At 42.0% G+C, this 26,019-nt stretch overlaps 2 protein-coding genes across 2 annotated transcripts in view; one reads left to right on the top strand and one right to left on the bottom strand.

Moving 5' to 3' along the window:
* Positions 1-131: 131 nt before the first annotated feature.
* ENTR1 (endosome associated trafficking regulator 1) lies at positions 132-16,635 on the bottom strand. The gene is made up of 9 exons (XM_040324119.1): positions 16,541-16,635; positions 13,057-13,214; positions 11,820-11,914; positions 9,774-10,154; positions 8,817-8,890; positions 2,357-2,468; positions 2,220-2,282; positions 1,354-1,493; positions 132-1,270 (listed from the first exon to the last, which is right to left on the bottom strand). Exons 2-9 carry the CDS (start codon positions 13,103-13,105, stop codon positions 1,177-1,179), a joined length of 1,008 nt encoding a protein of 335 aa, XP_040180053.1. The 5' UTR covers positions 13,106-13,214; positions 16,541-16,635; the 3' UTR covers positions 132-1,176.
* Positions 16,624-26,019, top strand: part of PMPCA (peptidase, mitochondrial processing subunit alpha) — a 26,479-nt gene continuing 17,083 nt past the window's right edge. The window contains exons 1-2 of the mRNA XM_040324117.1: positions 16,624-16,731; positions 20,656-20,858. Coding sequence (XP_040180051.1) covers positions 16,685-16,731; positions 20,656-20,858 — 250 coding nt within the window. The 5' untranslated portion in view covers positions 16,624-16,684. The remainder of the gene's footprint in view (positions 16,732-20,655; positions 20,859-26,019) is intronic.

Here is a 26,019-nt window from a genome sequence, read left to right as displayed (position 1 = left end):
TCATTTGCCAAAGCCCAATCAGCAATGTCACCTGACAGAAAATGATATAATCAACCCTGTGTAAGCAATGACAGAATCTGAGTTTGCACAGGTAAGGGGGGGGGGGCTACTAAGGGACTCTGACACCTAAATAGGCAAAGTGACAATTTTACTAAGGAGTAAAAAAATAAATAAAAAATATATATATATAATATTGGAAAAATATATATAATTCCATATATGAACTTAAAGGAATGATGATTTTGTGGCTACCCAGATTGGTCTTTTGGGAAGGTTTCTTGTACCGGAGTACTGGGTAGAAAACCATAATACAATAGTAGATATGCCTTACAGAATGCCAGGCTGCAAGTTATGTCAGGGATGGGCATAATATTTCTGCAGATCTTGTAGCCTGCGACTTCATATTCAGATGGGTGCTGGGACTCTCACTCACTTCTTTCTAGCTGACAATCAATACAAGGTAAATAGATGTTTGTACTTGTAAAGAAGTCTTTGCATGGGGGCCCAAAACTTCACCAGCACAGCTGTTAATATGCAATTTCCTGCTCAAATATGGAACATTTTACACGTGTATTTGCAAGATTTCGTTAATTAAAAAAGTAACTAGGTTTACTGCAATTGGGGGAAAAAAAACACATTTTGTTTTTTCTTCAATTGCTCACAGAAAAGTTTGTTAAAAAGTAAAATACAGATGTGACTCTATCCAATTTCTTTCTAAAATAAACAAATATCATAATGAATAAATGGCCAGTTGGCAGAGAGCACACCGCAGACCTTTTTATAGATATATATGCAGATGCCACTATTATATTACAGAAAATATTTAGTATACACAAAAGTAAAGATCAGATATTGGAATGGGTGCCAGTTGAAATGAAGTGGACACTTTGTAAAGTGCCTGTAAACCATATTGTGCACTTTAAGATATAAAAAAATGCATCATGTCAGCTCTCAAGGATCCCGCAAAGTTGCAAGTCATGAAAACGTATTTTCATGCCATCTACAAAATGGTGACCTTCGCATAGTTCAAAGAGTACAGTTTAATACACGGCAACTAACCAAACACCTCATTCCATTGCTAAGCCACCTTCACAGCTGACACCCGATTGGCTATTACAAGGCAGTGGTTTTTGGCACATTTCCATAGGCAAAAAAAAAAAAAAAAGGGTCAAACTTTTAGGGAACGTCGTCATGAACTTCTGCTATTTTGTCTATGGAGTTCAAAAGCTGTGCCACAATATTTAAAGCTTCGGCTCCGGACACCAACTGCCTGTGAAGTAGAATAAATGACAGTAAATAAAAGCAAAGCAGATGATATGTAGTTAAATAATCTGAACAGAAAATATAGCTTACTTTATAGAGACCTGGGCACCGCTCACCGCCTTGTGCAGGTTTTCCAACGCCAGGTTGGCATTTTGTTTTACAGCATTCATTCCGGCTGTCTCGCCCTTCCGTAAAGCTTCGTTCTCTGCTTTGTAGGTGCTCAACTGAATCTAAAAGAAACAGAGTGACAACAGGACAAGATAATGGTTAAAAATAATTTAAAAAATTGTCTGTATTTTACAACCTTTACAGAAGCTGCTAATATTGTATAGCCCTTTTCTCCTTTTAGTTCTACATGTGAATGTGACTAGCTTAATGTAAATCTTATCAGTGTGTAATAATGTTTTAGAAACATTGTTTCAATATTTATTTTTTAATTCAAGGTGTACATGGGGCAGCCATATTTCCTCATTACTTATGCAGGCTTTTGGCCGCTTTCCTACGTTCCTACAGCGCTGCAAAGATGCGGCTAGCAGGACATTTTTTACTGTCCTGCCAGCGCACCACTACAGTGTGAAAGCCCTCTGGCTTTCTCATTGGAGTGAAAGGAGAGGCTTTTTCAAGGCGCTTTGCAGGCAGCATGACTGAACTTGCATCGCACAGACATGGCTTGTGGTACGGGTGCGAATCACATGCGATGTCTGAGATCACATATGTGGGAACCTAGGCTTAATAGTGTAGATGTTTCACCCAGTGGCGGCTGGTGCTCAAAAAATTGCGGCCTTACTGTGCCCATCAAATGCAGCCACTGTGCTCATCAGTACCGCCTTATCTGTGCTTCTCAGTGTCTCCTTATGTCACCCAATTTAAAATTGTAAGGTCTGGGAGAGTTTTTTATAGTTGGTATGAGCTCATACTTTGGATCATGAAGGAGTTAACTGACATTCTGCATCTACCTGGAGAAGAGCCACTTCCTGCTTCAGTTTGGTCACATGATTCTCAGCCTTGGATGCCCTTTTCTGGAAGATAAAAAAGAGATTCAGCAACCTGATCAAATCATATGATATCAAGTCACATGACCTCTTGTACTGACCGTCATCATTTGCAGATTGGCCTCCACCTGTTGCACCATGGACTCCAAGTCCTGAGCCTCCTTCTGCTCCTCCAGAATCTTCGTCTCCAACTTTGTCTGCAGATCTTTGACCCTAAAACATACATTTTATACTGTAAATATAGTAAAGCCTTTTATCTGTCTAGTATTGATAAAGAAGAGAATGCAAGACAAACTTCTTTACTTCCATCAACATTTTATTAACCCTTTCATGCCCAAGCCTTTTTCTGACATTTGTTGCTTACAAGTTCAAATCTGTAATTTTTGCTAGGAAATTACTTAGAACCCTCAAACATATTTTTTTTTAAGCAGAGACCCTATAAAATAAAATGGCGATTGTCTTAATATTTTATGTCACACGGTATTTGCGCAGCGGTCTTTCAAACTAATTTTTTTGGGAAAAAATACACTTTCATGAATAGAAAAAAAAAAAAACAGTAAAGTTAGCACAAATTGTTTTTTGTATACTGTGAAAGATTATGTTATGCCAAGTAAATAGATACCGACATGTCAAGCCTTGAGATTGTGAAAACCCGTGGAATGGTGTCTAGAGCGCGGACCTACTTTGCCAGGGGGGCGTCAATAGACATCCTCCTGTGCTCGAGCAGCCTGTGTTCCCCCTGCAGGGCACACGTGGCATGCTCTGTGATCAGCGAGTCTATGAGACTCGGCTGATCACAGATTGGAGTAAGGGGTCAATCCCAACTCCTTACCACATGATCATGTGATGTAAACAGAGTCGGTAAGTGGCAATTTTTTCTCCTCACGCTGATACTATCCCTGAGGAAGTCACGTGACCAGTGACGCAATGCGTCGGGTGGAGCCTTGTGACATCAGTTTTGGTGGTGTTTTTTTTACGGAAGAACAGTGAGGAGGCGAGTGTGTCACTACTCCCATTGCTTTTTACTGCGGTTTTTACCCTTACTTTGTGTAAGCAGTTTGTTTTACTAAATAAATGTACTTTTCATTTGGCAATATTGCACTATGGCTGTTCTTTGTTTCCTTTGAGCACCATTTATACAAGAAGTGTAATTTCTTGGAGCGAGCCGTTTCCTCTATAAATGGAATTACCCAAGTTCTTTATCTTCGCCTGGGACCTGGATGCCTTTACAGATCCAATCAGCAGGATTCCTGATCCGACAATTTGATGATGTGTCTGTTTTTTCTTCTATCGAGTTATCCCTATGAGATTTTTACCTTCATATGAACTGACTTCTACCATTGGGCTTTAGTTGGAATTTTATTCACATTTATTTGTATGTTTGGATTCTCATCATTTGAGTATATTACTTTAACCACTTGCTACGCTGTACCCAAATAATTTTTATTTATTTTTTTCCACACAAATAGAAATTTCTTTAGGTGGTATTTAATCATTTTCCGTCTTTTACATTTTTTGCTAAACAAACAAAACAAAAAAAGACGGAAAATTTAGAAAAAAAAAAAAATTAAAAACATGTTTAATAGTTTGTTATAAAATTGTGCAAACAGGAAATTGTTATCCTTCATCGATATGCACTGATGAGGCAGCACTGATAGGCTGAACTGGGGGGCACTGATAGGCTGCAGAGAAAAGGCGACACTGAGAAGCACAGATAAGGCAATACTGATGAGCACAGATAAGGCAGCACTGATGGGCACAGATAAGGCAGCACCGATGGGCGTTACCGATAGATGGCTGTGATGGGCACTGGTAGGTGACACGGAAAGTGAATTGGTAGATGACACGGATGGGCAGCACTGTTGATGAGACACCGATTGGTGACGTTGATAGGGGGCACAGATGAGCTGGCGGCTGCTCTCCTTGATTGGGACTGATCTCCCTCTGACAGCCGCCGGTGATCAGCTTTTTTTTTTCAAAGAAGAAGAGAATGGTGCGCTTATTCAATAATGTGCCTTAACCACTTGCCAACTGGGCACTTTTACCCTTTTCCTGCCCAGGCAAATTTTCAGCTTTCAGCGCTGTCACACTTTGAATGACAATTGCGCGGTCATGCAACACTGTACACAAACTAAATTGTTTGCATTTTTTAGACAGAAAGATCTTTCTTTTGGTGGTATTTAATATCACCACTGTATTTTTTTATTTCGGTTATAAAATTTGGTAAATAAAAATTTTTTCTCCTTCATTAATGTGTGCTGGCGAGGCTGCACCGATTGGCAGCACTGGTGGGTACTACTGGGGCTGCACTGATCATCAGGCCCAAATTGTCAATGCACACGTCCCGTATGGATTTGCTAGTTTTCGGCTCTCCTCACGCTCTGTCAGTCTAAGGCATGGGTCTTCAAACTACGGCCCTCCAGTTGTTCAGGAACTACAATTCCCATCATGCCTAGTCATGTCTATGAATGTCAGAGTTTCACAATGCCTCATGGGTTGTGTAGTTGTGATTGGCCATTTACCCAGATTTGTAATTAGCTGCCTCCAAAGGAGGCAGCGATCACAGATCACTGCCGATACCCGCCGCAGGGGGTGGGCACGAAGGCAGCGTGCGGCCACACTGTAGCTGTCATTCGGCTATAGCGCAGTCACAAAGGGGTTAAAGAAAAGATGAATCTTGTTGATGTAATGCTATTGGTCCTTCATATCAGTGTTTCTAGGAGATGTATGAGAGGATACAAAAATGGAAACAAGCTGAGCAGAGGGTGAAGAGGTAAAATCCACCTAGAACTAAAATATCACTTTTGGGTGGACTAGACCAGGGGTTTTCAACCTTTTAGGGTGAAGTACCCCTGCAGGTCTAAAAAAAATAAATAAATCCTAAGTACCCCTGTCTCGAGAAAATAACTTCTATTGTTTGGGTGTCATGGTTTCTGAGTGTGTGTAATGTCAGTATGTGTTTCTGATGATAGGAGGCACCAATTGTCAGCCATGGCCAGGGAAACATCTTGTGGCAGTGCAATGGGCTCCATTGATGACAGGACCCCGGGCAGCTGCTGCCAGCCTGACAATTCCCCCTCCCTCCCACGTGTGCGCAGGAGGCGGCTGCGCGATATGGGACTCAGGAGACACTGAGCGTACCCCCTGCCCTTGGTGCACGTACCCCCAGGGGTACACGTACCATGGGTTGAGAAACCCTGGGACTAGACTGTAGGGATGTTCAATTCCTTTCACTCGACAACTGTGACATGCAAGCAGTTTTTTTTTTTTACATTTAGCCCTGCTGTGGGCAATGGCTGACTCTTTCGTAAAAGCAATTTGAGCGTCAATGTCCCATCCCACCCGGGACACACGATCGACCAGCCGGCACTTCCGCCGAGACCAGAATCGCATTGTCCGCCTCTAGGATATAGGAAACAGGAAGTGATGAGCATACATCACTTCCAGTTTTCCCAGCGCCAATTTTAAGAATGTAAAGCATTGACCCCAGATCTTTTCATAAAGAGTACCTGTCACTGCCTTTTTTGCAGTCATAAGGGATTTTTACATTCCTTGTGGCAATAGAAGTGATAAAAAGAAAAAAACTAAAAAGTGACACTGTAAAAAAAAAAAAAAAAATGATGCCCCCCCATACTCATGTGGAAAGGCGAATGCATGCGTTGGCCCTGTACAAACGCAAACAGCGTTCATCCCACACATTAGGTATTATCACAACGAATGTCAGATCATGGGCAATGATTCTAGCACCATATCTCTGTGTAAATCAAAAGTGGTAATCTGTGAGGCCTTTAAACTGTTTGTAAAACAACCCATTCAGTTTAAAATAGAAATGAAAGGCAAAACATTTTTGTATAGATATAAAAATACATTATAAATACCTTTTCTGTGATCACATTCCCTCTGTTGTCAGCTGCATAAGAGCTGGGGGGGGGGGGGGGAAGAGAAGATGCAGCACACTTAGCTACCCGGTGAAAGGCCGTGCAGTGGGGTAATCTCTTCTGAGGTCAAGGGGTTCCTTACCCATGAAATGGATACAGCGCCCAGAGGCGATTCAGTTCGCATGTGTTGCGCTTTACAAGTCTCTCTCTCTCTCTCTCTCTCTCAATGTCAGGACAAGTCTGATCAATGGAGGAGTGAACACAGAGTTCCCAGTATATCTAGAGAGCTGACTGCGCTGTGATCTCCTGCTAAAGCCTCGTACACACGATCAGTCCATCCGATGAGAACGGTGTCATCGGTTAACCGATGAAGCTGACTGATGGTTCGTCGCGCCTACACACCATCGGTTAAAAAAACGATCGTATCAGAACGCGGTGACGTAAAACACAACGACGTGCTGAAAAACTAAGTTCAGGGCTTCCAAGCATGCGTCGACTTGATTCTGAGCATGCGTGGATTTTTAACCGATGGTTGTGCCTACTAACGATCGGTTTTGACCTATCGGTTAGGAATCCATCAGTTAAAATTAAAAGCAAGTTGTCTTTTTTTTAACCGATGGTTAAATAACCTATGGGGCCCACACACGATCGGGTTTGACCGATGAAAACGGTCCATCAGACCGTTGTCCTCTGGTTAACCTATCGTGTGTACGAGGCCTTAGTGTGGTCAGTTTTTATTAAGAAAGCAAAAGGGACTGGCAGGAACAACAGGGATTTTACCTAAAGGAAGCAATACAAGGAGAACAGGATACTTTCTCATACAAGTACATGGTACAGAAGGCAAATATTAGAAATATTAAGTGCTGGAGTAACAAACTCTATAAAGCGTCACTTAAGGACATGAAAATTTACGTCATTAGTTGCCGCTGCACAGGCGTGCACAATATTAAAGGGTGATATATGTTTGGGATCCATCATCTTTTACCAAACCAAAACATTGGGCAATATAATGTGTTTTTTTGCATTAAAATTCCAAAAAAGTGTATTAAAAAAAAACAAAAGAAATTGTATTTGAAAAACCGCTGTGCAAATACTGAGTGCACTCATGGTGGGGACAAGGGAGATGCAGGTGCATTGTGGGACAGGTCACCATGAGGTAAGCTGTAATGCGATTCCCATCTGTACCCAGGTGCATAGATGCCAACCAATATTTGCTTGCACTGCCAGAAGGTACTAGAGCTGGGCCTGGTAGGTGGGATGCAACAAAGCTTTTGGTGGGTAGAGGGGGAGATGAGGGCTGTGGAAGGAAATGTGTGCAGAGGTAGGGGATGGGGGGAGAGTAGTGCAAAGGTCAGAGCTGAAGAGGGGTGGAAGTAAGATGTTGACAGCCTGTGAAAGCGATTTGAACCCTGCACACTGGGCATAGCACCCCCCTAAACCCTGCACTCTGTAATAGCACACTCCTGAACCCTGCACTCTGTACACAACGCATCCCTGAACTCTGCATATAACGCACTCCTGGTATTTATTGCTCCTGTAGGATCCTCCCACTGTGTAACTTGGCCACGCCCATCGTTCTATGTGGTTTGGCATGGGGGGGGGGGTTATGGTCGAGTCCCTGCACCTATTCTCCAGGGGAAAAAAGACCTGGATATATTTATATAATCTTACAGATACAAATGGCCATTTGAGGGGAACCATATAGCTGATGTTTGGAGGCTCCAAGAAATTTTCTAGCAAAAAATAAAAAACAACATTAAAAGTTTAAGTCGCCATAAAGCGTCTTTCATTTTTAAAAGCCGCAGACATTCCTAAAAGCACCCCTTCATATTTTCCATCCTGTGAAAAATACATTTCTTTTTTTAATCAGGACAAGTAGATTGGGGCCCCAATTTAGCCCCTTGGACAAGTTTTTTTTTTTTTTTTTTTATTTCCACACCCCTGGACTAACATATTGAAGTATAAAAAGAGAGGATAGTGGGATTGTTTTCAGATACAGATGACAATATCTCACAGTCCCATTGTTAAGTAAAATAAAAGAAAGAAGACAATTTGGGAGAGATAAATACTCTCCCAAAATACGGGATTTTAAAGTGAGAAATGTCAAATGCTGTTCAAAGGTAAGCACACTGAACACAGATTGTTCAAAAAAGTATATCAAAATTTATTAATTGTTAAAAACAATACAGAAATTAATATGAACCACAAAAATGTGTTCCTCTCAGCCATTGGGACCTTTGGGCTGTGTTTTGGTACATTCAATTCAGTTACCAGCAGAGTTGGTGAGCACACAGCAATTTTTCCTTTACTGATATGAATATGTAATTTGTAGGATTATATTATATAATGTGTATTAATGACGTATTTTTATGTCCTACACAGACCACACAATTCAAAAGAAAAGTTGCAAGGCCCTGACGAAGCACTTCTGTGCGAAGCTTGTTGGCTACCTGCATACTGTCATTTATCCTGCTTTTGTAACTACTGTGGTCTATATTAATTTCTGTATTATTTTTAACAATTATTACATTTTGATATACTTTTTTGAACAATCTGTGTTCAGTGTTCTTACCTTTGAACAGCATTTCACATTTCTCACTTTAAAATCCTGTATTTTGGGAGAGTGTTTATCTCTCCTGAATTGTCTAACATATTGAAGTATATTAAATCTATGTCTGCTTACTTTTCTGCCTGGGATTCGTTCAACCCTTGGAGTTCCTGTACTCTCCGTTTTAAACGATTATTCTCCTCCTGCAGCTAAACACCAAACAGACAAATCACACTAAGCAATATATACCATGTGCTAGCATTATTCACACTAAACATTACTAGAAGGTCAGGCCATCCAAATATTGCCATATTCCCTTGTTAGGAATATGGCAGTCACACAGGACCCAAAGACTAGGAGGTGGCAAACCTTACAGAGACCTCGGCTGAAAAAGGGCTGCTGCAAAACCAGAGGTACCCACATTGCATTGTGGGATGCTGTTGATGTGTGCCTAAAGGTGGCCACACACCCATTCATAGGGTCATACAACTGATCATTCAGTAGGACTAAAATTATTCAATTGAATAAAAACTGCAAACCAAAGACGCTCCGTTCAATCGATTTAGTGAACTCTTGATCGATTTCAACTATGCCAAAATGATTGGCTCTGGAATAATTGGGATGATCGCTCCTGATTAATTTAAAATGTGCATGTTTTTTGAGATCCAATCATAATTCAGATTGATTGTTTACAGTTACAACTGATTGTATTGTTGATCTCTTTTTTTAGTTGACTGTAAAATATGGAACAATACTGTGTGTGTTGCATTGCTCAATATTTTATTCAATGATGAACCACTTTTTTTTTTGCAATTGCCTGTAACCAAATCGATCACAAATTACTATGTGTATGGCCATCTTAAGCTTCGATTGTAAAGGGAAACCATAAAGAAAGTAATATGGTAGCTGCCACAACTGACTTGACTTTTGAAGGTGCATTTTATGATCTAGTGAATCAATCTTACAGATCAAGTATGCAGCTAGTGAAGTAACACAGAAAAGCACATACTGGTCTCAATCTGATGATGTAAAAAACCCAATAGGGGTCCTAATTTGTGTCCATAAGACAGCAATATGAATATGGCCACTTACCGCCTCATAATTTATTTGCAGTGTTTGAAAGTGCAACTCTTCCATAGAATAATTAACAGTGTCATTAGTGGGATCTGCCTTAGCAGAAGGAGACACTGCTCTGGCAGGCAGCCATGCTGTAAATGGATCACCGCTGGAGATGCCACAGTATTGATAGGATTCGTCACAAAAGCTGCCCTGTGATGTGTCAATATCATGGGTTTGTTCAATAACTGATGGGTGATAACTCCCACTCCAGTCCCCATCCTCATCCTCGTCATCATCATCGTCCAGCAAATCATCTGAAACTGTTGGGTCTTTAAAAAATGTCTCCTGGTACTCAGAACTCAAATGCAGCATACTGCAAAGCTTGGGAGTCAGGGTGGTATTTTGTTTGATGTCCTGAAAAAGATAAAATAAAAAAAATGTAAAGGTTTCAAAATAAACTGCTTACTCCAGCACAGTGGAGGAAAGCACTGTGTACGTTGAATTCAGTACAATGGAAACAGTAAAGCTGACCATCATCAGGAGTGATGTTATAACAATTTTTTTTGTGGGTAAAACAGTAAACAGATAATTACTAAGAGCCGGTTCACACTGGGGCGACCTGGGATCCGACTTGAAGTCTCCCCAACTCAGTCGCGCGGTTGAGAAAATGAATGGAAGTGAATGGGAGCCGTCTTAATACACACTACTGAAGTCGCTCCGACTTCAGAAAAGGTTCCTGCACTACTTCAATCCGACTTCTAGGCGACTTGTACCCATAGATTTCAATGGAAGTTGGGTCAGAAGTCTGATCACTGTCTTAACTGAAGCAACAGTACAGGAAGATAACATACATTTCTCAGGCAAACTCCTCCCTCCCACAGAGCTGATTGTTGTTTGATTGGCCACTGGAAAGCCTCCAGCGCTGTGAGTGGCTGGAGCCACATGCGCGAGAAACTTCTTTCCAGCAAGGGCCGGCGTCTGCTGGGCCTTCAGCCAATAATCCCCTGTGAGCATGCGCCGCTGCAGTCAGCGGCTCATTGCGAGGGGAATATCTCCTAAACCGTAAAGGTTTAGGATTTTTTTTTTTACCTACAGGTAAGCCTTATTATAGACTTACCTGTAGGTAAAAGTAAAAAAAAAAAAAAAACCACTATACAACCGCTTTAAAGCAGTTTTATATGTGTGGGGCGTGGACATAGTTCCCCTGAACCATGATTGACCAAAGGCGATTTCGTAGTGCATTATGGGGCGTTTTGTGGTGTTCAAATTTCCCGTGGGCACCCCATATGTTCAGTTAATTTACGAGCAAAGGAACATCCGATGTTCGGCTCGAACCGCGGGCTCATGCCTATTAGAAGCTGGTTGGCTACCATGCACAGCTGCACCAGATTCTGAGTGCTCCAGTTTTAGTAAATCTCCCCCATAGTGTTCATGAATAAAGGCGTAATAAGATAATATACTTTCTCATTTTATACATACCACAAAATTTATCATAATACGCTTTACAACAGCAATAAAAACATTTTTTAACACAACCACACACACATACTCCTAGCACATGCCCACATATCTGTTTAAATATAACAAAATATAAAATGTTATTTAACATTTTTTTAATTCCACATAAAATTCCTTAAACTCTGTACATGGTGGGGTTATGGACAACACAACACAACACAAATAATAATGCCTGGTACACACATTATTCGTTCCAGAAAGGTCGGGTCTAGGTCTTCGGACCTTTCTGGAAAAAATAATGTACTGATTAAATGAAAAATCGTACTTCAGATAATTTTGCATGAACTGTCATGATCAGCTCTTGAAAGCTGTGTACTAATGTTCAGATTATTGAACAATTGCTTCAAAAGTGGTATTTGTCATACGATTTTCTAATTGCGTGTACTAGGCACCACTATCCCAATGTGAATGTTTATATGATAAATTAAAAAAGACCCTCCCTCCTGTTCAAAAGGTCATGAGGAAGGAAGGGGACTGGAATGTTGCCATCACTTTGGTGAGTCAGTACATTTTTCAGATTCCTTGGCAATATAAAAAAGAAAGAAAGAAAAAGCCACAAACCTTGCAGCATTCTACATCACAGTTCTTTGAACGACTTTTGCTTTTCACAAACTCCTTGAAGGAAAAGGGGTTGGAATCATCTGGAGGTTCACAGTCTGCAAGTAGAGTAGACAAGAATATTTAAATAACTGATCACTATCCTGGTAACATTTCCTAGCTTTTGTCATCCTCCAAGTGGTTTCTTTCCTTTCTAAAGAAGGAAGTCCTTCCGATTATCAGGATTTAAAATGACCAAATATAACCAATTCATATTTTATCACTGTCCCTGACAGTGGTAGAGGTAATACATGACATCATCATAATCTATGAAATTGATTGACTCACTTAGTACGAATGCTCACGTTGCAAGATAAATAGTAAGCACTTATTGACATTGGAGCAACTTGTCATGCGATTTGATATTGCCAACAATGGCACTGTTCAAATCGGTGCGACGCTGAGTTTGCGGTGCCGCACCGATTTGCAAAAGTATTTCCCGCATTAATTTAACAGATTTCAGACGAAGTCGCACAATTTCACAGCCGCAGTCAATGTGAACAAGGGGTAATGGATAAGTTCACCTTTGGGAACATGTTCCACACGTATTTAGGGTGAGACATGTAACATGTGCCTACTGCTTCAGCCGCTGCCTGCTGCTCATTCTCCCTGTAACAGAAGTATAGGGAGAAGTTCGCTGTACAAGCTGTCACATTTTGAAACCAACGCGGCTGTGAGGGGCTCCACCCACATGACCGCTTCATTCATAAACAGAGCTCCTTGTTTGAAAAAACTACAAGTCCCCACATCCTTTGCGGCTGTTGGCTTGTAGTTTTCAAAGAACTACCACGACGCTGTGGAGCACTGTGGTAGTTCATTGATTCTTCCTGTCAGAATGTATTGAGCAGATACACCGACAGGTCGGCAGGGGACCTGCATGGCACCAGAGAACTGCTTTACAGGCTCCATAAACAAAAAATAATAAATAGACATTTTTTTTACCTGCAAATAAATGTGCATCCTTTAATAAATAAGAGGAAACTGTGTTCACTTTAAATACCCAGTCACGTGCTAGCAAAAGATAATTTTCTTTCCCCTCTTCTCTTGCACATGAATTTAAAGTATACCCCTCGTTTACCTTGCTTACCAACATTCACTATGCACAATGAACATCTTTAGCCTCAACCTGCTACTGACTGTCAGTACAGGAGCAGGCTGGCGAATACAAGAAAAAAAAAAAAAAATCAGGAGCGACCTTTACCATCTTCGATGATCAGGGTCCTGGCTTTCTTCCCGGATGTGCCAGACATGACAAGGTTAACAGTAATAAAATAATAAAATGAAAGGCAAGGCGTCAGAGGGTGAAGTTTCTTGACATCACGTTGTGCTTGTAGCGGAGGTCATCTGATCCATTGTGCCCTGTAGAAAAAGCAGGAATATTGTTACAGCGAAAGAGTGACACCAACAAGTCTGCTGAAAAAATGATTATAATCTCCAACGAATATGTGAGCCAATCAAATCAAGGAATCATTATTGTTGGATGGTTATTCCTTACTATAACAAGCTCTCAGACTTACTGAGTGTCACCAACATGCAAGTGGCTTCTACAGCGCTATACAGGCTAATGCATGGGTTGAGAGAGAAATAAGTGTTATGTCATAGTTGTGTGGACTATACCACATATCCAATCCAAGTATTTCTTGCCGACCGCCTAACTGGGAATGTACATCATTACTTTGATGTTAAATACCGTTGTTATGGGAGCAGCTAGCTGCCAAAACCCTGGTATTGTTTTCTCCCTTCGGCGGCCGGCTTTTAGATAAAAGTGGTCCCAGCGGCAGCTTCCCGGTCAATTATGAACTTACCGGAGCCATTGGTAAGCCCAAAACCGATCCAATGCAGCCGATCGATAGGCAGGAAGCCGAGTGAGGGCAAGATAGCCCCCACTCGGCTCTATACCCTTGAAGAACCAGAGCGACTTCCGGTCCTCGGGCAGATTGACAGGATTTTTTTGTTTTGTAACATTTGAGCCCTGGAAGGTTTTAGCCGCCTTCCTGACCAGGTGTTTTTTGGGATAATTGCAAATAAAATTGATGTCCATTCTTCCCCACAAATAGAGCTTTCTTTTGGTGGTATTTGATCACCTCTGCAGTTTTAATTTTTTGCATAAAAACAAAAAATCAAATTTCTTCATCAATTTTGGCCAATGTATTCTGCTACATATTTTTGGTAAAAAAAAAAAAAAAAAATACCAAAAAGCGCATATTGATTCGTTTGCACAAAAGTTATAGCGTCTACAAACTTGGGATAGATTTATGAACTTTTATTTATTTTTTTTTATTGTTTTTACGGCGATCATTGATTTTTAGCAGGACTGCTGTGGACAAATCTGACACTTTTTGGGGACCAGTGACACCAATACAGTGATCAGTACTACAAAAAAAATGTACCGTCACTGTATAAATAACACTAGCAGGGAAGGGGTTAACATCAGGGGTGATCAAAGGGTTAAGTGTGCTCCTAAGGAGTGATTTGTAACTGTGTGGGGGATGGACTGACTGGAGGAAGAGAGAGATCTGTGTTCCTGATTAGCAGGAACATAAGATCTCTCTCTTCCTCTCCGTTTACATAGGCAGATTGCCGTTCTGCCTCTCCTGTGAAGGATCGTGGGTGGCCAGCGGCCATCTCAGTCCCTGGACACGCCGATTGGCAAACGCAGAAGCGAACATATATGTAAATGTATTCAAACCACACATGTGAGGTATAAACGCAATGTTACAGTGAGAGCAATAATTCTGGTGCAAGACCACCTCTGTAACTCTAAACTGGTAACCTGTAATAGTGTTTAAAGTGTCACCTATGGAGATTTTTAAGTATTGTAGTTTGTTGCCATTCCACAAGCGTGTACAATATTGAAGCATGACATGTTAGGTATCCATGTACTCGGCGTAACATCATCTTTCACATTATTGGGCTAACTTTAATGTTTTGTTTTTTTAATTCATTAAAATATATTTTTTACCAAAAAATTGCGTTTGAAAGACCGCTAAGCAAATACAGTGCGAAATAAAATATTGCAACAACCACCATTTTATTCTGTAGGGTCTCTGCCAAAAAAATGATATATCATGTTTGGTGGTTCCAAGTAATTTTCTAGCAAAAAATATTGATTTTTATTTGTAAACAACAAATGTCAGAAAACGGCCTGGTTAAATTCTGGCCAATGCCATTCGAATATATTTACAGGGATCAGCAGCCGTTTACCTCGGCTTTGTTATAATAAAAGGTTTGATTTCTTTATTTATCATAAAAAGAGGCTTCTAGTTGTGCCAAAGGGTACAGATCCTGCATTATAGCTTTGTGGATTGAGCCAGTAAAATATTATATAGTATGGAAGAATGTGGCACATTATCATGTACAAGTAATGGAAATATAACAATGCTGTAAGATCCAATGGTGGAAATTTACAAAAAAATTACGAGACAAAGTGTAAACCAGCTGTGCAGGGCAACCAATCAGCTTCTCTTTTCAGCTTGTTCAGTTAAGCTTTGAAAATGAGGCTCCATTTATGTTTGATGTTTTGGGATCTCGGGTAGAATCGCGATTCTGCCTTCGATCTCAAATTGTAAAATGCATGTTCGCAATCCATTCATGTTTAATTGCACCTAAACGTGGTGCGGTTTTGGCGTGGCAAAACGCAATGCAGCTTGCAATCCAAAAGAAGGGCGATGAGCTTCGTGTGTTGCGGTTTGCTACGATGATCGCAGAAAAACGTGACCACATTTTAGGTGCCATTGAGCATGAATGGAACCCGAACATGCATTTTGCGATTTGAGATCGCAGGCAGAATTACAGTAATTCTGACCAAGATCCCAAAATGCTAAATGTGAATGGAGCTTGAAAGATAGAAGCCGATTGGTTGCCAGGCACATTCCCTCCAGTTTTCATAAAATTCCCTCCGATGTCGGAAAACCAAAATAATAAATACAGTATACAGTGTGTGTCCAGAGATGAGGGGTGGGTGATAGCGCACAGACACAGGGAAATATAGATTACATAAAAGGACTCACAGACCACATGGAAGTATTATATATGCACACAGTCTACAGGAAAGGCTGGAGGTGGGATAGAGGAAGGAACATACAGACAGAGATATACACAGGATGTACAGGCTATAGGAGAGTGAGAGGACAGAGCTACAGATACACTATAGTGTATATATACACTGTATAGAGTATACACACAGAGGTATATTTACGCAAAACACCATATTGTGTACACACAGAGGTGCACACTGTGTGTGTGTGTGTGTGTGTGTGTGTGTGTGTGTGTGTGTGTGTGTGTGTATGTGTGTGTATATATATATATATATATATATATATATATATATATATATCTATATATATATATACATACATACACGCGCACATACATATACACAGAGGTATATACACACACACAGAGGTATACACACACACAGTATAATATATATATATTATACATACACACAGTATAATATATATACATACATATATATACACACAGTATAATATACATACACACAGAGGTATATACACAAAGTATAATATATACACACAGTAATATATATATATATATATATATATATATATATATATATATATATATACACACACAGAGGTACACACACACAGTATAATATACATACACACAGTATAATATACATACACACAGTATAATATGCACACACAGTTCTGAGAACTTACACTGATACAATGTATCCCTTCTCTTCCCTCCTCACAGTTGCTCCCACTCTGGCCCCGCCCCTTCCGGATCTACACTCTCAGCGTGACAGGAAGTAGGAAGTGGGGCTAAGATGACAGTCGGAGGTCAGGGGTGAGAGTGCCAAGATGGCGGCCAACATGACGAGGAGTAGAGCATGGCGGGGGATCCAGAGGTAGGGCAACAACTTCAGCTATAGAACAGATACATCTCTCTAGATACCTCCTGACATTATCGCAGTGTCACTCCGATCAGTGCAACCTCCTTCCTTATCTTCCTTATATACTTTCTGACTATCTCAGGGTCAACCTTCCACCATATCTCCATAGTTGCTTCCAGTGTCATCCTGCTCAGTGCAGTCCCCTTCCATAGAGTCCCTGCCACTATCTGTTCTTCCCATTGTACTCCTTTATACAACGCAGTGACCCCCCCCCCCCATTCTCACCCGGCATCAGCACCTTCTGATTGGACGGATTCATCACATCATACAGCACAGTGTGCCTTAATACCCCTCTATGTATCCTGTATGATGATTACACTTTGCAAACATCACATATATGTATAAATAGAAGTCCTGTGTGTGTGTGTGATCTGTCCATGATCATACTCCTTAGTGCCATCCTATCTTCCCATCACAGGAAGGATGTCATTGGACACTTCCTCCTTCCCCCCCCACCAGGTGGAGATCATCTCCTATAGCAATTCTGGAAATAGAATGTCAAGTAAACTTTCATAAACAAAGAAAAACAAATGGCTATTATAGGTGTTACACATCCATATTATTTACCACTTAAAAAAAAAAAAACATATCCCTATCATGCAATATAGGCCCAATATACTATCAATGCATTGTTATCTTTGCTGAAATGTCCAAGAGGACAATGTGTTTCACATCTATGAGCTTTTTCTTCTTTTATATCTGGGGAGCAAAGAAAGATGGCCTAAACATCGCCTAATGGACGTTGATCAAATGGCTGTTGTCACTATAAAACTTGCAAGGTCGGCTCCTTAAAGCAGAGTTCCACCCAAGAGTGGAACTTCCGCTTAATCCACTCCTCTAATAATAGAAGGGGGTGGACAAGTTACAAGTAGGTAACCCTAAGGTGAAATACATAAATAAATAAATACTAGGTGACTATTATAGGGAAAAAGAGGTGAATAAACAACATATAATGTGAACATAAAGTGACACGAATGTACCAGGCTGGATAAACCAGAGACACAGTAGTAAAGGTGCACGGATGTGAACCAAACAGTAGCTTACACAAACTGAAATAACTGTGTACAGAGACAATGTATAACAGAAATGCGTGAAAAAAGTCTATTTAAAATAGTGACATCCCAGAAGACAGTCCAGTGTAAAAGTAGGCAAACTTTGGTGCGCACACCTCTTGTGGTACTAGATGCTCACCTCAGAGCCATAGCACGGATGGCTCAAAGTACCAAACAATGTCTCCCTAGGGGTGCAGTCACACGGATTGAGGTTGAGATGAAGGGGGCTCCTCATCAAATATTCATACAAACATGGAAGCAAGTCGGGGGGCCCCCTGCGGGAGCGGCGCTTGTCCCGGGTGATATCTGACCCCAGAGGACACAAATTTGAACCTGCTAAGTTTTGTTTATTGCTGGGCCTGTCCCTGAGGTTGTGCCTTATACTGTTTATTTTTGCTGCTTGGGCCGCAATATGCTGCTCCTGCAGGGTTACTGTCATATTGTTAAACACATTTTGTGAATGTAACGCATAATTTTGTAAACTTGAAAATTCTTTAATAAACACCATTGAAACCAAACATGGAAGCAAAAATAAATAGATAATAGCATAATCCTGTGGGAAACCTTGGAAATGATATATTGCATATACACGCACTCACATTGAGGCTGTGGATAGTGGACCTATCTCCACGAACACGGCGTTCGTATCCGGAACTGGTATGCTGGAGGGTCACTGACAGACAAAACAACTCTCACTTCCACCTTCTCTGTATCTTCCACCTCCTGTCCGTAGTATCAGCCAGTGCTCAGGGGGTACAAGATGGAAGAAAAGAGAGGACGGCCCATGGTGCAGTATCTTATGGAATTTATTAGGGTACAAGTAGCAGCAAAGTAAAAACTCACATTTAAAATTGGGGCAGAAGCAAAACACCTACGAGCGGCGAGCTCGTCTCATCGCCGTCGGTCTGTGTTGGCTCTGTAACTCCTATTCCCGACGCGTGTTCATCACATCACATGACTTCTTCAGGGGATCCCCTGAAGAAGTCATGTGATGTGATGAACACGCGTTCACCTCACCTCTTTTTCCCTATAATAGTCACCTAGTATTTATTTATTTATGTATTTCACTTTATGGGTTACCTACTTGTTAGGTATTGAGATCCCCCTTCTATTATTAGTTCACAGCGCTTCACCATCACTTTCCATATTTGCATTTTTTGATGTGTAAGGCAGACTTTAAGGTGATTGCAGCAGTGCTCCCCGGTGTCCAGTACAGATAGCGCAAGAGTACTACTATTTCCTTCTTAATCCACTCCTCGTCCCCTTGCATGCCACATTTGGCATGTAATTTTTTTGGGGGGGGAGTGAGGGCTCCAGGAGGAGTGGGACTTCCTGTCCCACTTCCACCTTCCGCCGAGGGGCTGCTAAGGCGATACGTCATATCGCATTTTGGCAGCCCCTCCCTGTAGGCGATCGCCTGGGGCACATGACAGGTCCCAGGCGATCGCCTGTCCAATCGGATGGCGCAGCGCCGCTCGCTCATGCGCAGTGGGTGCCGGGCCGTGAAGCCGAAAGCTGTCACGGCCTGGTGCCCACACTTAAAATGAAGACGCCGGCAGGAGAGGAGCGGAGCCCCGGCCGGCGCTTCGCTGGAACGTGGAGCAGGTAAGTGTATGTTTATTAAAAGCCAGCAGCTACACTTTTTGTAGCTGCTGACTTTTAATAAACATTAAAAATGACTGGAACACCCCTTTAAGCGATGTTACATAGTTAGTCTGGTGGAAAAAGAACACAAGTCCATCTAGTTCAACCAATAGAAGGGGGGAGGGGGGAAATAATTATACAATCTCTAGAGCTGCACGATTCTGGCTAAATTGAGAATCGCGTTTTTCATTTGCTTAGAACATAGATCACGATTCTCTCATGATTCTCGCGGCGTAACATCATCTTTCACATTAAACAAAAAAAAAATGTGGCTAACTTTACTGTTTGTTTTTTTATTCATTGAAGTGTATTTTTCTCTCAAAAATTGCATTTGAAAGACCCCTATGCAAATACAGTGTGACATAAAATATTGCAGCAATTGCCATTTTATTCCCTAGGGTCTCTGCTAAAATATATATAAAGCAGGGGGCAGGGAGCTGCATTTACACACTGTACAAGAGATCTGAGAATTGATTGGAGGTAAGAGACACACCCCTTCACACAGCACAAAGGAACAGAGCTGAGGCTGTCAATCATAGGTTTTGTGCTGAAGCTCCCTCCCCATCACCTCTTTTATTGCTTGGTGTCAGGAAAATTTGTCAGAAGTGACTTATGCAGATAGCAGAGAGAAATGACACTTGTGCTTTAGGGAGACACAAGTAAACACTATACAAATATGTGCTTTGTTCAGATTTCATGTCTGAGGTTTACAACCAATTAAAAACTATTTAAAAACAAAATTGGACTGCTATGGTGAATTACCCAGAACCTATAAAGATGCTCCCCAATACCCTGTATACTATGCTCTTATTATTATTACGTTTGACCCCACTACCTGTCCTGTATATGCCGTTACCATGTGTGACCCCATTCCATTTCCTGTATATATTGACACTGTGTGTGACCTCTCTTTCTGTCCTATATATGTTGTCCCTATGTGTGACCCCATTCCATGTCCTGTACATGCTGTCCCGGTGTGACCTCTCTTTCTGTCCTATATAAGTTGTCCCTATGTGTGACCCCATTCCATGTCCTGTACATGCTGTCCCCGTGTGTGACCTCAGTTCCTGTTTTGTATATGTTGGTACTGTTTGTGACCCCTCTCCTTGTCCTCTATATATTGTCACCATGTGTCACCCCTCTCCCTGTCCTCCATACATCATCACTCTGTGGTTTCTTTCAGATATGGGCTGCCGGCCTACAGGAGGTACAGTAGTGGTGGATCCTATCCCAGCATTCCCCTCACCGCTCCCTTACCTGGCGTACCCAAGCCGGTCTTCGCAACAGTGGATGGGCAGGAAAAGTGTGAAACAAATATAACCACTCTGGACAATGGGCTTCGCGTGGCTTCACAAAACAAATTTGGACAGTTTTGTACTGTTGGGCGTAAGTTGAACAAGTGTGCTGCTAGATATATATTAATTTTATAATTATTATAGGTGCTATGGAGGGAAGAAGTAAAGATAAATCCTATTAATAGCCAAGTGATGCAACACTACTAACTTTTCTGTTCTTACAGAAGCTACCTATGTATTCAAGTGCTGGCCGGAAAAATGAGAACACATTGCCTGTAACAAAAGTGATTATTAAGAATGCATGGATTAGAACTGTTATCTAAGGCCTCGTACACATGGACGGACTGTCCGCTGAAAACGGTCCGCCGGACCGTTTTCATCGGACATGTCCGCCCGGAGATTTCTGTGATGGTTGTACACACCATCAAACAGAAATCCATGCGTACACGATACGCGGTGACGTGGCCGCACCGTTGGCGCGGCTATGTGCGCGGCCCTGGAAGTTCAATGCTTCCACGCATGCATCAAATCACTTCAACGCATGCGAGGGATGGCGGCCGATCAGACCTGTCCGGTGAGTCTGTACAGACGACCGAACATGTCCGACGGACAGGCTTCCAGCGGACATGTTTCTTAGCATGTTAAGAAACATTTGTCCGCTGGAAACCTGTCCGATCCGCCGGAAAATTGTCCGGTCGGACGTACAGACGACCGAACATGTCCGCTGAAACTGGTCAGCGGACCAGTTTCAGCGGACATGTTCGGTCGTGTGTACGGGGCCTCAAAGACAGTGAAATAGGCTAGGAGTAGTTTGTGCCAGGAAAGGGGATGAGAGCAACCCTAATGCCCTGTACACACGATCAGAGTTTCTGTCAGAATAAACTTTGACGGGTTTTTCCGACAGAATTCCATTCAAGCTGCCTTGCATACACACGGACACACCAAATTCCAACCGTCAAAAACGCTGTGACGTACAACACTACGACAAGCCGAGAAAAATGAAGTTCAATGCTTCCGAGCATACATGTTTTTTTTTCTCCGTTGGAGTTCGATACAGACGAACAAAATTTCCGATGGAATTTTTTCCCGGTGGAAAAAAAGAAAACATGTTCTCTTTCTAACTCCGTCGGAATTTCCAATGAAAAAAGTCTGGTGGGGCATACACACGGTCTGAATATCCGATGAAAAAATTCCGTCTGACTTTTTCCATCGGAAATTCCGATCGTGTGTACAGGGCATTAGACAGTAGAGCTGTCAATGCCAGATGGAAATGTCTTGACCTCCCTTCCCAGTTGTCAGTGACAGATGAGGGGGTCTGAGCCTCCCCAAAACAGTAGTGGGAAGGTCTCCCTGAAATGGTAGAGTTGTCTCTTCAGGTTGGAAAAATGTGAAGTGAAGAGTTCTCTCCAAAAAAGTAGAGTTGTTGGTTGGGAATAAGGATGAGCTCTGGCGTGTTCGCATTGAACATGTGCAGAGCCGCCAGGAAGTGTGCACGGCGCTGCGCTAATAACAGCCAGGGAGACATTTCACGATCCCTGCAGCCGAGCATCGGGACAATGTCTCCCTGGCTGTGATTAGCACAGCGCCATGCACACTTCCTGGTGGGCTCTGCACATGTTCAATGCGAACCCGCCAGAGCTCATCCTTAGTTGGGAAGGTCTGAGCCTTCCCAAAACATTTGAATTGTTGCAGTGCAGTGGGAAGGTCTGGACCTCCCCAACATGTTAGAGTTTTCAGTGGCAGGTGGAAAGGTCTGAGCTTTCCTAACCACTTGCTTACTGGGCACATAAACCCCCTTCGTGCCCAGGCGAAATTTCAGCTTCCGGCACTGCGTCGCTTTAACTGACATTTGCGCGGTCGTGCGACATGGCTCCCAAACAAAAGTACGTCCTTTTTTCCCCACAAATAGAGCTTTATTTTGGTGGTATTTGATCACCTCTGCGGTTTTTATTTTTTGCGCTTTAAACAAAAAAAGAGCGACAATTTAAAAAATATATATATTTTTTTTACTTGTTGCTATAATAAATATCCCAATTTTTTTTTTTTTTTTTTTAATTTTCTCAGTTAAGGCCGATACGTATTTTTCGACGTATTTTTATATAAAAAAAAAAAAATCGCAATAAGCCACTGGTTTGCGCCTACAAAATGGGGAACAAAATTATGATTTTTTTTTTTTACTAGTAATGGCGGCGATCTGCGATTTTTTTTTTTTTATTGAGACTGCGATATTGCGGCGGACGTATCGGACACTTTTGACACAAATTTAGGACCATTCACATTTATACAGCGATCAGTGACACTTTTGACACAAATTTGGGACCATTCACATTTATACAGCGATCAGTGCTATAAAAATGCACTAATTACTGTATAAATGTGACTGGCAGGGAAGGACACTAGGGGGTGAGGAAGGGGTTAAATGTGTATCCTGGGTGTGTTCTAACTGTGGGGGGAGGGGGGTGACTGGGGGAGGTGACCGATGCTGTGTCCCTATATACAAGGGACACAGATTGGTCTCCTCTCCTCTGACAGGACGTGGAGCTCTGTGTTTACACACAGAGCACCACGTCCCTGCTGTGTTACCGACGATCGCGTGTACCCGGCGGACATCACGGCCACCAGGTACACGCATCGGCTCTTCGCCGATGCGCCGGGACAGTGTTTACCCGCTGCGCGCCCCATGCACATAAAGGGACGTCTAAAGACGTCCACTTGGCACTTGAGAGCCGCGCTGTGGACGTCTTTTGTCTATAGCTCGGATCTCAAGTGGTTAAAACAATAGAATTGTTTTTGTCAGCCAGGTGAGGTTGTTTGGACCACCCCAAAAATACAGCATTGTTGGTGTCAGATGGGAAGGTCTGAGCCTTCCTAAAATAGTAGAGTTGTTCATGCAGGCAGGAAGGTCTAAGTCTTCCCAAAATATTAGATTTGTCAGAGCCAGATGTGAAGATCTGAGCCTTCTCAAAACAGTAGAGCTGTTGGTGCCAGGTGGGTTTGATGGTCTGAGCCTCCCCAAAATGGTAGAGTTGTCAATGCCTGGTGAGAACATCTGAACCTCCCAAGACAGTAGAGTTGTCAGTGCCAGGTAAGAAGGGCTGATCCTCCCCATAACAGTAGAGCTGTCGGTGCCTGATGGGAAGGTCTGAGTCTCTTGAAATGGTTGGTGCCACTTGGGGGGGGGGGGGGTATTTAGCAAGAATGAATGAACTAGGAATCCTATCAAAATGTCTTCTATGTGAAGATTTTATAAGTCAATATGGAACCATTAGTAAACAAAAAATGTAGCGCTAAAAACCAAAAACTCCAGAGTATGTGATACCATGTGAGGTGACAAGGTTCGTATGAAAGTGCATATACATAAACCACTGACATATAAATGTAAATAGCTCAAACAGTGCTTGATGCAACAAAAAATGTAGCGCTAAAAACCAAAAACTCCAGAGTATGTGATACCATGTGAGGTGACAAGGTTCGTATGAATACCCGACGCGTTTCGGCTAAGTAAGCCCCTGTTGAAGGCTTACTTAGCCGAAACGCGTCGGGTATTGCTATTGAGCACCCCACATTGCCATTCTCTGTACGTGATCACTTTTTATCCTTGTCATATTTACCCATGACTTTTTACAAATAAACCTCATTGGTTTTAATTGACCTGCACTATTGGAGTTCTTTTTCCATTTTTATATCATCCACTCCATGGTTTCCTGAGAGCTTTAGCAACATCCTGCCTTGCATCTCCTGACTGATGGTCTAAGGATTATTCAAAGCTCGTGGTATTGATCCAACACACCATTCAAGCTCTGCTGGTTCCTGCTGTCCATGTCAATTTGGAGTTCCAGTCTCGCTTATGGTCCCATTCCGGTTTGAGTGGTCCCGGTTTCCAAAGACCACTATGTCTGGCTTACTCTTTGCTGTACAGTAGTAGAGTCCAACCCATCCGGTAAGCGTATTTCATCCACTACCTACCTTGATGTGATTGTGATCCTCATAGAGTGCTACAGACAACTTGTGCACCTGTTGTATCCCAATCAACGGATAGCAGCTCATCTGTTTTCCCTGCACTCATCACTCAATTGATTGTTTCTACTTTGTAATATAGACTTTTTCTTTTGCATCAAGCACTGTTTGAGCTATTTACATTTATATGTCAGTGGTTTATGTATATGCACTTTCATACGAACCTTGTCACCTCACATGGTATCACATACTCTGGAGTTTTTGGTTTTTAGCGCTACATTTTTTGTTTACTATTCTTGCTGGCTTTGTTTGTTTGTATGTAGCAGCTAGACATTTCGTTTCTGAACTAGCGCAGTTTTTTCTTTATTTTTAATATGGAACCATTGTTTGTGCAGGGAACTTACAGAATAATATCATTCCACAGAACAATGATAAACACAACAATGCATGTGTGAGGTATAGAGACCAGTAATGTTACACAGAATGTATCGCGCTATTCTCCATGGGGGCCATGTAAGCAGACAGACATGCAGGGTACCTCAGCTATACATAGGTAGGCTGTCATATACAATACAGTATAGATATTTTGGGTTGAACATCATTTCTGATCTGTCAGTGTCTGGGAGACATCTGGTGTAATTATTCCTGGCTCAGAAAGGAAAGGGGTGACCCCTGAGGGTGGCGTGGCCTGGTCAGAGTCCAGGCTGAGGTTGCCACTCTATCCACCTCCATAGGATTCCTCAGATGTGCAGCATCAGAGAACTCCCCTAATGCAGCAGATGTGGAGGTACCCGCCTGTACACCCTTTATCCACCAAGCTTAAACGGCAAAGAGTAAACAATTATTCCTGTATCTGGGATCTTTAGAAGACCACAGTCACCCATGATTAGGCTAAGCTATCTATGGTCACCTGGATCACTAAGATGCGATGGTAACCTTGTGAAGTGACTACCATGATCTGTGACTGATATCAAAGCCTAAGTGTTAAGATGCAAAAGCCAACAGGGGTTTTGTTTTTTCTGGCCCGTGACTGTATATGAAACACCTTTGCAAATAATCCTATTATAATTCTAGCAAGAACTATGGTGGAGAAGTAATGACAGGTTGGCCAGAAGGTTTCTTCTTGGCTGTGATGGGCAAATCTGATGGACAAGCGTAGCAAAATACAAATAATGGTGCAGAATTTGTTAGAGTGTTTAGGAAATGTATTTGGTGCTTTACAGTTAAAACAGATTTTAGCAGAAAAAATTGGATCATTAAGGTCCCGTTCACACCAGCAGCCAGGTTATAATGTG

Source organism: Rana temporaria, chromosome 9, assembly GCF_905171775.1.
Source record: "Rana temporaria chromosome 9, aRanTem1.1, whole genome shotgun sequence".
In the NCBI taxonomy this organism is placed as follows: domain Eukaryota; kingdom Metazoa; phylum Chordata; class Amphibia; order Anura; family Ranidae; genus Rana; species Rana temporaria.
This window is presented reverse-complemented; position numbering and strand designations above follow the sequence as displayed.